Source organism: Convolutriloba macropyga, chromosome 1, assembly GCF_964194025.1.
Source record: "Convolutriloba macropyga chromosome 1, txConMacr16.3, whole genome shotgun sequence".
NCBI lineage: Eukaryota > Metazoa > Xenacoelomorpha > Acoela > Convolutidae > Convolutriloba > Convolutriloba macropyga.
Window position 1 is genome coordinate 73750106 of NC_134468.1, and position 16051 is coordinate 73766156.

General features: G+C 36.1%; 1 protein-coding gene and 1 pseudogene across 1 annotated transcript in view; one reads left to right on the forward strand and one right to left on the reverse strand.

The window, feature by feature from the left end:
• The window catches only part of LOC142342488 (uncharacterized), a 371331-nt pseudogene that overhangs the window by 188091 nt on the left and 167189 nt on the right, over window positions 1-16051 (forward strand).
• Window positions 14338-16051, reverse strand: part of LOC142342470 (alpha-N-acetylgalactosaminidase-like) — a 35254-nt gene continuing 33540 nt past the window's right edge. Inside the window, exon 8 of the mRNA XM_075393811.1 lies at window positions 14338-15443. Within this exon, the coding sequence (XP_075249926.1) occupies window positions 15172-15443 (272 nt within the window). The 3' untranslated portion in view covers window positions 14338-15171. The remainder of the gene's footprint in view (window positions 15444-16051) is intronic.

Genomic DNA, 16051 nt, shown 5'->3' on the forward strand with positions numbered 1-16051 from the left:
GGTAATTAATTGGTTTGTGGAAGGAGTAATGAATGGTATGAAGCTAGCTACATAGTGCCATTTAGTCACTATGATTTTAGACCATTAGTTTAAGTCGTTTAAGTTCTGTGAGAAAATGAACTCTGGCTTCAGAAAACTTAGGTCTCATTTTTTCAAATGAACAAAGTTATCTGATATTTAAATGAGGGCCAGAACGTTAAGGAATTACTTTAGTCCCTGTCTGTGCAACGCACAAGAGGATGAAACGCAATTTTGTTTTTAGAGAAATATACTTAGGTATTCCGCTAGACAAGTTTTTGTGAATTATGGGCTTTGAGTTTCAGAAGTTTGATGTTAGAAAAGTACTAAGCTAAATTGCTTCTATTTTGAGTACTGTAGCGATTGTTCTATGGTTGCTGGAAATAGTATTTCATAACACAAATTTTATTTTTGCCCTCGGTTGAAGTTTGCAGTAAATGCTGTTGTTTGACTTTTTTGCCTGACAGTTTTACATACTTGTTCGCACGTTTGCTTGATTCAATTTTTCGGGTGTAAATTGAGGCACGCGAAGATTAACTTGATCATATCTCTATCAATTTAAGCAGCAATTTGAGTTTTGAATTCACATCTTTGAGCAATTTAAAGTTTCGTGGACAGCACTTAGTGCCTTTTAAAACTGACTAGCTTCTATATGTATTGTCTCTAATCCTGTAATTTTTCTACCTCTTGGAGTTAAAATTAATCTGTCTCCAGTCGATAAAAAAACTAAACGGATTTACTGTTGGCACTGATCTTGCTTCTTAAGCAGTTGAACATGCAATTTTGCGACTCCATTTTTTTCGTTCGGGAGCTACACTGATTTGACGGCATTGTACTACTTCTTAGCCTTAAAAAAATTTCACTCTTAAAGCTGTGTAGAGGTTAATAACAATTAAATTATTGAAGTTAATAATCCTATATATTAAACGCGTTAGCTCTAAAATGGGACAAAATGTTTGCATGTTTAAGGGGCCTCTCGAAGCGAATGCTTTAGAGCCGCATTGAGCAGCATGGTGAAGCGAACATTTTGAGAGAGGTCAGTAACCTAAAAGGCTCAAAGTACATGGGTGAGAACGGAACATGAGTCAGACTGTTAGTCATGTGCAGTTACCACGAGGCTAAGAGGGGTTGAAGGTATGCTTGCCCAGAGGGAGGATTTACTGTCCTGGGTACTACGTTTTTTTTAATTGCTCCAGAACTGAGTTTGAAGTTCTTATTGTAAACTTGTCACTTCAGTTTTTGAGTTAAGTTTTAACCGTACAGATTCCATGCTATTCTAGAAGACTCTTAGCTTTCAACTAAATTTTTCACACTTTACTGCGTGATTTCTGCGTGATCTCAAATGCTCTCAATCTGAAATATGTTTATTGATACGATATAAGCGATTGTAAGCAAAGGTGGTATGTAGTCGTTATAGCGCAGTTGGTAAGATGGATGACTGTTAAGCTCAGGGTCGAGGGTTCGAACCCGTGTCGGGTGCCCTCCCTTTTTAGGCATCAAAATTTCTAGTCAACTCCATGCCGCCTGTTGTTCGAGAGCATTTCTTGCGACGCTGATTCGTTTTATGTTCCTGTCTGTTTGGTGGATAAATTTCTAATCCTATCCGTTTGTAGACATGAAAATTTCTAATCAACACCATGCGACGCGAGTTGGTTTATGTTCCCGTGTGTTTGGGGGATGAAAAATGGCAATTGTTTTCTCTTTGTAGCAATTCTTCTTTCCATTCGCTTGGACTTTTCTTTGTTTTGTTTTTTTTTCAAGCCTTTGAACGATCGTTTTTCGTAAACCACTTGGATTTTCCAGTTAGTATTGTTGCCCCTAAACGATTTTTAGAGCAATCATTTTTCTTCTCTTTCTCTCACTCTCTCTCTCTCTCTGTTTCTCTCTATTGCTCTGTGTGTGTTTGTGTGTGTGTGTGTGTTTCGTCCTCTCTTTCCTCCGTTCTGTTTCTCTCTCATTCTCTCCCTATCTCCTTTTCCCGTCTTTGCGTTTCTCTTTCTCTCTCTCTCCCTTTGTTTTTTTCGCCATTTTTCTCTTCTCAAATTTAATGATCAAGAAAACCAGTTGAGCAAATAGTCACCCCACGAAACGGGAAGCGAAAACAGAATACACCAAGAGATTCAAACAGACTGAAGTGGAAAAATCAAGCATTTTTCTCTGTCCTCCTTAGGATAACCACTGGTTGAGTTTCATTTTATAGCTGTTGATTTGCGGTTCTATTACCATTGTCCATAAAATTACTACGAAACTAAGTTTTGAGCAGTTTTAGTCGTATTATCTAATCTTCCTTTATTATATTAAACATCAGTCGCAATAGAGCACAATTGTTAACATTGCTCCTATCGTAACATATTTTGGGGGTCCTTAATCATGCAACCTAGCGCATAATCAATGCGTTTTGAGACGCGCTTTGCCATCCTATTTAAGCTCCTATTATGCACATTTTTTGCGCTCATTAAGCATGTTGTATAGCAAAAACAAGCGGGTCACAAACGCCCTTGTCCAGAAATTTGCTGTAGAAAGAGCAAAGGGCAAGTGCAATACGCACAGTTAGCGTGATTGGTGAGACCTATGGCTGTTAAGCGAGGGATATGGGTTCGAGCCCGAGACGGTGCGAAACAAACCTTAATTTTTTAAACCTCTTATTCGTGTAAATGATTTTCTTGTTATTGTTTTGCGGGCCTGCTAGTTAAGAATTAATGCTAGCTGAAACATACTCTAGGTCACTTTTTTGCACGCGCATTTGGTTTTAGCAGCGGAAATTGCTGAAGGGACAAAATTAATTGAGTCGAGCATATTTTACTCCACTGAACCCAACTTTTTTGTTTGCGAATCGCTTGGTGTGGTCGTCAGTAATTAGGCAGACAAAATTAAATACGTTTCTAAGTTTCCTAGACTGGGCGTTTTTATAGTCACTCCTAATTGCAGTTATTTTTGAAACTCAAGAGCAGAGAAGTATATCTGAAAATAGGTTCAGACTTTTAAACCAAAATGGTTTTGAAAAAGATTCAGGGAAACAAAAATATGGCAGCTTATGATTTTGAAATATGGCTTTGCAATTGAAAGATTAGCAAAATCGAAATGAAACGTTTAAAAGGCTCGGGTTATTTGATATCGAACACAGTTTGAAGCAATTAAAGCGGTGTCTTTCGCTTGACCGTTCTCTTGTGCGCGACTCAAAAATTTTGTTCTTTTTGTGCGATTTGAATAGCAAGAAATCAGAGTTTTAGTTTGTTTCTAAATTGAAAGCGATTGTGAGTATTGACCATACATAGCTGTGAAGACAATCTTGCGTGTTGGTTAAAGACCCAAGATTCTCGAGGGTTCGAACTCTTCCCTATGTTTTAGCACCATAAAAGATTTTATATCCCATGCCCCGTCTCACTTGTCTCCATTGCCAGTCATTCGAGAGCTACTCGTTCGACGTTGGTTTATTCTTTCAAGATAAACGCTAAAGTAACTTCTAAAAAATCAATCGGAGTTTTTCCCGACAAAATCAAATGGTGAAAAAACAGTTTCCACAATGTACAGGAACGTGAACGACAAGTATATCACAAAACGTTTTGTTAATTTTTTAAAACTCTTTTTGGATAAGTTGGTACCAGAGAACAATATCCACTATCAAATCATCAGCTCTTGAAATATTCATTTGATTTTTTGAGAACTTGGACTCAAATGGCAGTGTTTGCAAACCAAGTGTAATCGAGCATTGAAGTTTTGTATAAAAATTATCAGCTATTCAAAAGTATGCTTCACTTTCACTGTAAAACTAATAGATTGAGATAACAATTTTAATTTTTTATAGATCTTATATGAACAGTAGTTTATTAGGATAAAGTCTGAATTATTTCAGCTATGAATTCTAGCAAATGTCATTTGAGGTATAGTGGAAGCTTCAAGCACTCCTTTGAGGATTCAAAACTTCAACTAATAATTCGATAATAAATTCGGGTTTTAAATCTAAGGACATGTTATTGTTATTTAAACAAACACATTACTTAAATTTGAGAGGACATCAGAAGGCTTATATAGCCTAGTCGAGCGATGCCTTGAATCAGTTTTCATCAGCAATTAACAGTGACCTGTTACAAGCACTTGAGAAATAATTCTAGTTGCAACGAAGCATCGAAAAAATTTTAACAACAAACAAAAAACGAGACAGTATGACAAAAAACTATGGGTAACTTAATAGAACAGCGAGAGCAAGTCAGCATTACCTTGTATGTAATTTTTAACGCTGGAAAAAAGAAAACATTTTATTTTAGATTTTTCTAACTGTATTATGTGTTGTGCTTAATTAGGTTCAAGCTTAAGCATTGCATTTGAAAATTTCCTGGCCCTGACCTTTATTGATTTACCTTTATTTCCTGTTTTGTTGTTAGAAGGTTTTATTGATTTAGCCTTATTTCTTATTTTAGATAAAAGTTGAATTTCAGCAGGCGTGATTATTAAATTTATTTCTTCTAAATGACTTTCACGTCTCCAGGTCTTTACTAGTAGTTTCATTAATTCCTTCAAATGAAGCTATTTCAGTGTTAGAATATGACATGTTTCTCTTAAACTACTAACTGAATCATGCCTTTTTAATCCAGGCACAATGCTCAGCAAATGCTTCAATTTTAATTTGAGTGGATCCAATGCAGTTTTAAAAGCCGCGACGTATATTAAAACAGCATATTGAATAATTGGCTGTACATAACTTTTGTAACATAAGAGTAATTTTTGGCAGTATCTTCCGCAGTCGGTAAAAAGAGCTTATGAAACTATTCGTTTTTTTGATTAAGTATTGAACGTGTTCAGTGAATTTTAACTCTGTCAAGAACTATGCCAAGATAATTGACTTCTCTTTTTCGTTCAATAGTTTCGTTGTTTATCAAGGTTTTGGAAAAAAGAGAGCAATCAAGGTTTTTGTTTTTGCTGAAAAGAACTTTGTACAAATTAGATTTGTACCATTAAAAATAAATTCACAAAAGAGGCTGGCTGATCTGCGTGTGCACAAAATTATCCGAGCACACTAATTCACATTTCGGACTAAATTGTCGGTTAAATGAATAATTGATATGAAACTTGATAAGAATAATTGATAAAAACATCGTGTAATACTCATGAGAAATTGATGTATAAAAAGTTACTCAAACCATTAAGTGATTTGAAAATGGCAGTATTAGAGAAGGTGAGACCTCCCGGGACAAGACGAACTACAAAACAAAGCAACAACAATAACCATTAACTAAGGCTAAAACTCAGTATCTCGAAAATCAGTCGCAATAACATGGGATAAAAAGCGTAACCAAAACAATAATTTTTTTGTTCCGAGCGAACAGATTGATTTTTCCTTTAGCTTTAATGCGATCAAGTTCAAAATTCCATAGAATTTTTTATGACCAAAAAAATTAAAATCAAGGGCTCTTCTCTAGTTGGGCAAGCAAAATTTTTCTAATTATGCGCCAATTGAGTGCATCCAATACAATTAATGAGGAGATTTATTGGGTTCATCCAATACAATTCATCCAATACGTCTATCAAAAGCACTGTAGCTGCTCCGCGGAAAACTAAAACAGACAATGGCTGGGCTAGTCATTCAAAAACTATTGAGCATCCTTGAGACTAATAAATTTAGCCGTCAGTTAACAGTGCTAGACGTTGCAAGACTCTTTTGAAAGTAGATGATATACCCGTCATCACTTCAAATGCCAGTGGATCGAACCCCTGCACATTCTGAGAACAGTTTTGTTCAAGTGTTTCCTATTTTGTTTCCTCGGCTATTTCATTAGCGTAATTGTGAATCTCTGCCGAGTTACATCTATAGTTACTGGACGACCAATTTTTCATAATGAGCGACAAATGTTACTGCGCCATACACTGCAATGCCAAGTCTACACGTAACTCTGAATTGAAAGTCGTTGGGAAGAGAAGTACACCCGAAGCTGGCATCGGTGATATGGTGATGCAAACCAAGCAGACTCAACGACTGGATTGTCGCTTTTTCTCTAGGCGAATTATCGATAATTTTCAGTTCAACAAGTTTTCTCTAATAAGTCAGGCCTTGAATTTTTCTCTGCGAAATTGCCAATAATTGACACTGTTCAGGTCTGCATCAGAGGTCTTTGAAAGTTTCTACCATTGGGCGTTGATCCGTGATTTTAGTAACGAAATGACTTGAATAGTCACGTGCAGTAGACAATTATGTAACGATGTGCATATAACAGGTTCCATGTTAGATCCGAAAACTTTTGTGTGGAAGTCTAACACATCTTGTTTCCTGATTTTGCCCTGTGAACTCAATTAAAGAATGAAGAGGGCTAAATTTAGAGCTTTTTTATTTGCCTCAATTGTTATTATTGACGCTCTAGTAAATATAATTTTTGTCAGAACAGCTGTTTCCAAAACCGTTCTAAGAAATGTTATTTGAGATAACCAATTTGCTTGAAAAAATATCCACCGATCGTTGATCTTTGTTGCTGCTTTTCACCTATGGTAAGGTCAATCATGGATGTTAAATACCATCATAACATTAGTTGACTCAATTTTGCTATTTGCTTAGCTAAAATGATTGATTTTTGTCTCTTATTCTTCGTAAACATTGCATTTGGAAGCGGCAGCGTCAAAGTGGAGAAAATCGGTTTGTTTTTCAAAAGGAACAAGGAGACTCGTTAAAGTGCGTTTGCACAAGATGCTTCGACCCCAGTTCATCAACATTTTTGACTTAGTTGTAAATCAAATGAAGAAAAAAACTACACCCAAACTACTAATTGAATTACACAATGTCATGCCTCATTAGAGCGCTCACGAGATCTACAGTTAATAAGACTACAAGAAAAAACCCTAACTGCACAAAAACACCCTTTCTTTTTTCCTTAATTTTGAATCAGATGGGACTTGTTTATTGAGACTAGATAACAAGGCGACAAGAAGAAAAAAGGAGGCGAAACTAAAAAAAAATCCTTATTTTTTAAACCAAATAACTTCAAACGTCCTAAAAACCAGTAGCTTTTAACAAAAAAGTTCTGGATAAAATTACTAAGCCTTCATTAGGAAACCGATAGGACCTATTTTTGTTTAAACTAAGCCATAGAAGCGGACTAAAGGTGCTGAATAACCTAAAAAAAATACGAAAACACAAATCATCTAGATAATTAAAATCATTAGCTATAAATCTGATTGATAAGTTTTTGTATTCAATTGTTATATAAACTACTTGGGTTAAAATTGTACTCAAAGGTTGAATATGTTCAACTGCGCCTCTTTTGAAGATCATTGGGATATGTTATTGCACGAATTTGCTAAAAAAAGACAGCAAGAAACTCAAATAATGATCACTCGCAAAATTTTGTTTTAATGAAAACGCATATTGTCCAACAAACAAAACAACAGTTACGACACAATAGCAAAAAACACGTTAAAGTTTGCAAGTTGACAAAAAGAACAACAAAAGGTTTAAAAGAAAATTTGAAAACAACTATCAAAAATTTTAGCTATACACTGATTGCATTTAAAAAAATACGAATCCAAAAAGAATAGAAAAAAACAAAAACGGCAAATTCAAAAAAAAAATTGAGAGAAAAGTGTCAAAGCCATTAAAACCGAATCATTCAGTAAAAACATTCTTAATTTCAATTTTTTTTTTTTTAGCAGCATCGGCAACGTTTTATGTAACAAATTGGAATAAAAAAATTATATATGAACTCATTTATTAAAACAGCGGAGGTTTTGAGAAAACCCGTAGTTCAAAGCCAATAAATTCAAAAGCTTTCAACGGAATTCAATAAAAACTCTAAGTTCTGTCTCAATGTGAACGCAAGGATAACTGTAATTCTTTAGTCATCAATTAAACGCCACAATAAGACTTAAGACTATGAAAACGACCACAAATACAGGCAAAAACAGAAAAGTCGTTTGAAAAGTGGTAGAAGAAAATGTCGAAACCATTAAAACCATAGACTTTTCTCTGCAATGTTTATCTGTGATCATTTGAACTCCTTCTCTCAACAAATGGGAACTTTCAATGTTAGAATAAAAGCATAAGGTTCAGAAGGAATAAAAATTATGGAAAAAGTGTCCCAGAAAATTTGAAATAAATTGTAAAAACTCGTGGCATCAATGTCAAAAAACCAATAGTTAGATACTCAGAAATAAGTTTAAGATCGCTTTATATTAGAAAAAATGTTTTTGAAAAAAATTCAATATTTTTTTTTGAAATCTCAACAGCCATTAGCTGTTCACTCAATGCACTAGATAGGTTTAGTTCTCAAGTACCGAGGCATCTAATTGACTGATCTACGAGAGAGCAATTGCTCGCAGGATCCATACACACTGTCCGCTGACTGCGAGAAACGGATTTTTGAGGCAGGATCAGGCAGGCCAAGTCTTTTTAGTCCCTAGTAAGCATTTGACTCGGAAACACATAATTGCCCTGCTTATTCTCATCCTCAGCGGCCCTGAAGCAAACTCCGGCCCAATGCCTTGTGCTATTAGTCACCGTAGCAACTCGAATGAATACGGCGTCTGGTGCAGCAACGGGAGCAACGGAGGATGAGTACACCTGAATTGCACCAAATTATAGTCCATAAAGCAATGGAACAACAAGTTCAACTGTAAGCGCAGGTGGAAGATAATAGAAGCAAACACGGAGCAAAGATTTTTCACTCACGACAACACACAGCTCACTCAAAGCTCTTCAAATGAAATATAATGGTCTCAAACAAAAACTAAACATCATAGACTGGAAACCGAAAAATAACATCCAAGTTATGAAAACCTCAATGAAAAATCCTCAATGAAAATCCTCAATGAAAAATACACCCTCAAAATCACAGCTGGTTGCTCCATACTTCACGATAATACGCCAAAAGAAACAGGCAAAGGTGGAGGGGTAGCTTTTATCAATAAGGACACAATTCTGTTTCAAGAACTCAAACTCAAGACTTGAGACAAACACCTAGAAGTCTAAGCCATAGACCTCAGCGCAGGTAGTTTTAACACCAAACTAGTGAACACCTAAACGCCACCTTTGTCTAGCTGGGATGCAGGATACAAGACATCAATCAGTAAACTCTTTGAGTTAGAAGACTGCATTAATAATGGTGCACAAAAACACCCTTTCTTTTTTCCTTTATTTTGAATCAGATGGGACTTGTTTATTGAGACTAGATAACAAGGCGACAAGAAGAAAAAAGGAGGCGAAACTAAAAAAAAATCCTTATTTTTCAAACCAAATAACTTCAAACGTCCTAAAAACCAGTAGCTTTTAACAAAAAAGTTCTGGATAAAATTACTAAGCCTTCATTAGGAAACCGATAGGACCTATTTTTGTTTAAACTAAGCCATAGAAGCGGACTAAAGGTGCTGAATAACCTAAAAAAATACGAAAACACAAATCATCTAGATAATTAAAATCATTAGCTTTAAATCTGATTGATAAGTTTTTGTATTCAATTGTTATATAAACTACTTGGGTTAAAATTGTACTCAAAGGTTGAACATGTTCAACTGCGCCTCTTTTGAAGATCATTGGGATATGTTATTGCACGATTTTGCTAAAAAAAGACAGCAAGAAACTCAAATAATGATCACTCGCAAAATTTTGTTTTAATGAAAACGCATATTGTCCAACAAACAAAACAACAGTTACGACAAAATAGCAATAAACACGTTAAAGTTTGCAAGTTGACAAAACGAACAACAAAAGGTTCAAAAGAAAATTTGAAAACAACTATCAAAAATTTTAGCTATACACTGATTGCATTTAAAAAAAATACGAATCCAAAAAGAATAGAAAAAAGCAAAAACGGCAAATTCAAAAAAAAATTGAGAGAAAAGTGTCAAAGCCATTAAAACCGAATCATTCAGTAAAAACATTCTTAATTTCAATTTCCTTTTTTAGCGGCATCGGCAACGTTTTGTGTAACAAATTGGAATTAAAAAGTATTTATTCTCAAAAATCCTCAATGAAAAATCCTCAATGAAAAATACAACCTCAAAATCACAGCTGGTTGCTCCATACTTCACGATAATACGCCCAAAGAAACAGGCAAAGGTGGAGGGGTAGCTTTTATCAATAAGGACACAATTCTGTTTCAAGAACTTAAACTCAAGACTTGAGACAAACACCTAGAAATCTAAGCCATAGACCTCAGCGCAGGTAGTTTTAACACCAAACTAGTGAACACCTAAACGCCACCTTTGTCTAGCTGGGATGCAGGATACAAGACATCAATCAGTAAACTCTTTGAGTTAGAAGACTGCATTAATATTGGTGATTTCAATGCTCATAGCCCTGTATGGCACTCGTAAATACAGGAAGAAACGAGAGGGAATAATTTTGCGAGTGAAATAGACCTCTCGAATCCTGTAGTGCACACCAACGAAGCCAGCATAAGAGTAACTGATTTTTCTAAAAGCTCCCCGGACATCAGTCTCGCCAGCTCAAACTTAGCAAAGAACATCGACTGGCGCACGGAGTACGCATTAGGCTCAGGCCATTTTGCAATAGTTATATTCATCACCTAAGACCTCATAAGACACACAACACTACAAGGAGCTTTCACCAACTTGCGCAAAGCTGACTGAGTAAATTTTAAAGACGATATTTAATTAAAACTGACGAAACAACAAAGGCCAACAACTGTCTAAAGATCTTAAGGAAAGACCTTAAGGAAAGCCATAAAAGCAGCGGCTGGTAAGAATCTCCCACAAGGAAGACTTAAAAATAGGAGTGCCAATTTTTTCAGCGAAGCATTAAAGAGTTCTGAAAAGGGAGATGAAATTTAAAGAAAACATCCTGGGACCCCAAAATAACGCAAATAAACCTTGAAATAAAGAAACTTGTTGAAAATCAAAAACTCAAAAAGTGGATCGCGTTCTTATCAATGTTCACCAAAAGGTAACTGCTCTAAAATCTGGAGCACAGTAAAAGGAATTTCGTCAAGTAACGTTAACCCACCTGAACAATGAGCCAGATACTTTGACGCTAAGAAAACTACTTCTCGCCATGATCCAATGAAAAGCGCAAACAAGTATAACGAAGAAAACACTATACGCCCCAAAGAAATGAAAAACAGAAAAATAAGTGAAATACAGTGAAAAACAATGAAAGAAGCTATAAGAGACACCAAGAAAAGTAAGGCGCTGAGTCTAGACAGAATAGCGCCAATCCATTTACACCATCTAGGCCCCAAAGCACTGAGATATCTGACTGACACCATAAACTTTTCTGTAAAAATGCAAAATTGCCGAACATCTGGAAACTTTACTGTGTTCTACACAAGCCGTTAAAACCCATAGCCGAATCTAAAAACTCAGACCGAGTGCACTCCTCTCCTCTATTGCAAAACTAACAGAAAAACTCCTAATGAGTGATTTTATGGAATATCCACTAAAAGAACATCAGCATGACGTTAGACCTGAGCAATCCGCAACAGCAGCTCTTAACATTGTCACCAACAATATACAAAAAAGAAACCTTGCAACCGTATTTTACTGGTAGCCTTAGACCTCATCGACGTTTTCGACGCAGTTGATCACAGCCTATTACTAAGAAACATACTTGAGGCACCACTAACGAACAACACCGAAAGATGGGTCACTTCATACTTACTGGGCAGATTTTTTAAGTAGAAAAAAATAATTAAAAAATTAAGTGGAGAAAAGTCAACCAGGGTGTCCCCCAAAGTGATGTATTATCGCCAATGCTCTTAAGCATCTGTATATGCAAGCTCTCTTAATTCCCCTAAAGTGTAAACATCACGTCTTACCCTGATGAAACAACCTTAACTACATCTCAACCACAAGTTGAAAAATTCTGTTACATAATAGTTCCATTCCTAAATATTTTACACGATTGGCCAGAATCAGGAGAACTTATGTTATCTGCTGAAAAATTAAGTGCAACTGTGTTCACAACCTAGAGCAAGGAGTTCAAGTTTGACCCACACCTCACTATTAGCAATTCATCCATGCCAGTGAAGGTCAAACTCAAATAGCTTGGTGTTACCTTCAATAGTGTGCCCAATTTGGGCTTCCACAATCAGCAATACAAAATGGAACCTTCTTCAAAGGCAAAACATTGCTCTTCGCACAATTACTGGCTGTGTAAAAACGTCTGATATCAATGATTTACACAATGAGGGTGAAATGCTGCCTGTCGAAGCTCACATTGAAATGTTATCAAAGCTATTCCTAGCCGGCAGTCATCGGAGTCATTGTGCTAATCATGAAACAACCTCTTCAACCAGTTTTTGTCCCATGAGATTGACACTAAGTGACAGTGTTTGGGACCGCGCGAAGCAGCACACAAACAATAAAGAGCACACAAACAATAAAGAGCACACACGGTCCAATTTCAGTTGAGCAAGGACAGCAAGCAGCTAGATAAACATTTACGGAAACAGCATAAGAAGAACAAACGCTAACACGCATTGCACGTATCTGAGTAGCACAACTGAGAACTGGATACTGTCTCCTGCTAAAATCTTATTTGAGTAGGATCTGTGACAATGATGATGACCGCTGTCCAAAATGTGATCTAGTACCACATGACCTAAACCACATTTTCAACTGCAGTAAGAACACAACGGACCTGAAATTAATTCACCCGTGGGAAAGACCAATAGACGTAGCCAAATGGCTTGACTTAACTTCATCAGTCCTACACGACCGCACTGCTCAGAATAATCCACCTTCCTTGCCCCTTCCCCCTGATGTTTACGATGCCCCTCATGGTCCCCCTAACCCGGGGACGGCAGCTCATTCACCACGGCGTAGATGCAAAAAGGTCGCCGCACCACAAGCGAGTTCTGGATAGGCAGTCTTGCACTACCACTAATATACCTATTATTATTCTGATAAATGCAACTAGGATACCAGTTAAAAACGGCAATAAGTGCCTGTATCCCGCCAAAATTTCCTGCAAATTGCAGCTCTGTGCGACAGCTACAGCAACAACAAGTTCATAGATTTAGTTGATGCTCATAAAAGAGTCTATTTCAACTTTAGTCAACAATACTTCCATAGAACAACAAAGAGCTTTCAAAATCTCAAAAAGGAAATCAAAGATTTTAAAATTAAAAAACTGAGAGTCGAAGCCAGAAAACTTGAGCATTTCCTTCAAAACGATATATCTGTTCAAGGTGCCTTTGACTTAATGAGGTCTGGTCTTAACGGAACTTTTCTATGAAAAGTGACTAGTCTCTAAGTGACATGAAATAAAAACAGAGAAATTTGAAAAGGTTTTTAAAAAACAGCTCTCAATTTTAATTCGATTTTTTAAATAGCAAAATTCCTGATGAGACCATAACTAGCCTTTTCATTGCTTTTTTCTACTAGGAACACAAAATGGTTTGGCTTTGAAGCGTAATTTTGAATTAATATTTTAAAGGAAAAAAATCTTAGTTTGAACGAAAATTCCACTAAAAGTGAACAAAATCATGCCAAATATCACATGTTCACACGAAACTTTAGATCTCGATAACTTTTCGAAAAAAAAATCAAATTAAAAAATATCTTTTATTTTCGAATTCTACGCTGAACGAGTTTTTTAATATTACCACTCACATTTCTCTACAATGAATATGTCGATCGGCCAAAATTGACTGAACAAAAAAAACCCATTTGAGTATATAGTTCCTCCCACCCCCCACAAGTCGGGTCGGAAAAATCAACATTATGTTACAGAATATGTCTCTGCTAATGGACCGTCAGATTTATTTAGTTCAGCAGAAACGTTTCAGCTTCAATTTGAAGTTCAAATAAATTTACTGCAGAAATTAAACAGAAAATGTTGCTGCTGTCTCAGAAATAACCTTCACTTTACTCTGATGAGTTAGGCTAAAAAGCCTAAAAAAACAATTATACAAAACCCCTTTTCATCGCATACGTTACAACTGTTATGTATTTATTACAAAATTGGACCAAAACATTTGTTGAAGTAAAAAATTCAAGCTTGATTCATTGTTTATGCTAAGTAAAAAGTAGCCTGTTTCGTTTGTGCATTGTGTGCGTCCATGCGAAATAATTACAATACATAGAAAACAGCAACGTTTCACAATTGGGTCTTACAGCTATTACTCACTGTTTGTTACTTTTGGTAAAAATAACAGCTCGCAAAACTTGTTGTAAACCAAGCAGATTGGGTCCCAGGGAAAGGTGTGACACTGACCAACGTAGCTAAAGTTAGTTTGTGAACAAAATTCTGACGTTTACTGCAACAAGCTAAAGACAACAATTTATTTGCTTTTTTCTGTGCTCTTGATATCCCGTCGAAAACTAAATATATGCAAATTACTTTTTCTAGGGCTTTTGAAGCTTTCAGAAGAACTATGGTTGCTTTTTCAAAACTCTATAATTTAAAAGAATACCCTAAAAAACAATGCTGTATATTAGCCACTCAGTTAAGGTAATTGTTTGAAAATGGTTCAAACTTTGACAGAATGTAAACTGAATTTCAACCAAGTATAAAAATGCATTTAATGACATATCTAGCATATCGTGCCCCAAGTTATGAATTATCAAAAATTAAATCAACTAGCCAAAGAGTCAACTAGGCACACTTCTTTGTTTGGTGGCCGTAAGTTCAGCTGTAGCCAAGTTTTTTTTCTAGGCATATGATGAAACATTTTCAAAAATCACTTTTATAATGAATAGTTATAAAAATATAAAATTAGCACCATTCAAGTGCCAATTGCCAGACTTCGGTGATGAACTGGGTCGCCCATTTGCTTCATATGTAAAGCACCATTAACACTAGTAGCATTGAGAATTTGGCTTGAATCGGAAAAAATAGCTTGCCATGTAGGGTAGCATGATTTCTTAGCTGCATTACATTTATATCGAGAATGTTTGAGTGGGTTTAACGTTCCGTCATTTTGAGACCACTATTTTTTTACCAGCTCAGAAGTGTTCACGCTCAATTGTAACCTTGGTTATGATCATGATTAATAAAAAAAGACGTTTTCGACCAAACGTTTCCATTAAAAATAATCGTTGCTGAAGCCATAAAATTACTTTTTACCAATTTCAGCTGCGCATTCGACCGTTCAATGTTGGTCAGCATAACAAACTCTTCCCGACTTTGTTGGGTTTTTCTGAGTCTGTTACTCAATGAAAAGATAATTTGTTTTATCAGTAGTTTCATTGTTTATTTTTACTCGATGCTGCCTATGGCAAACAAGTGTCCGGTAAGTAAACAATAAATGTAGCCACATCCATAGCTAAAACTTTCACTTCGAAGTATTTATCCCACTTGTCAGCCTTGGGCAAGAACTCTTGTGTGAACACATTGAACAGTCCGAACACACAGTCCTCGTCGTTTGGCTGTGGGATTCCGAGAGACTCCGGAGTCTCTTTGAAGAGGACTGTTTGGTCGTCCGTCCTCACATTCACAAATGCAAGAGCATTCACCGGAACCAGAAGGACAGCTTCACGACCACCTAAACTCAATTTTTTCTACCCATGATGACGTTCTAGACTAAAGTGACCTCTGATCATACTTGTTCAGAAATAACTGATCATGTGGAGAAGTCAACTTGCGTCGCATTTTGTATTCCATTGCACCTTAATGCTGATAGCTGTTCGTCCAATTCAAAGTTAAACTCTACTGATATTTTGCACAAATTGATTAACTTGTCTTTAGACTTGTTGCTGTCAATGTTATTGCAACTTTCGAGATGATTCAAATAAATCGCCAAAACTGCAACAAAAACTATGACTCTTTTGTCCAACAACGTGAAACTTAGACGTGCTCTTTTAACAAATGATTTGACTAGAGATATGTTTTAAAACATAATTTTGGCGACCATCCACCTTGATAAGGACATAAAACCTTCTGAATTTATTTTAATTTTTTTCGAAACAAAGAGGGGCATGAGCACACCCCAAGACTAATATCCAAGGCTACGACGTCACCCTAGAGGAAGAGTTTTTTATTGCAGACGAGCCAACCAAAGACGAAGAGTTCTTTTTTTTTCAAGGGTTTTCAGACGTCACCCGGACAAAAAGGTCTGACATTTTTTTTTGGTTACAGACGTTGCCAAGAGAT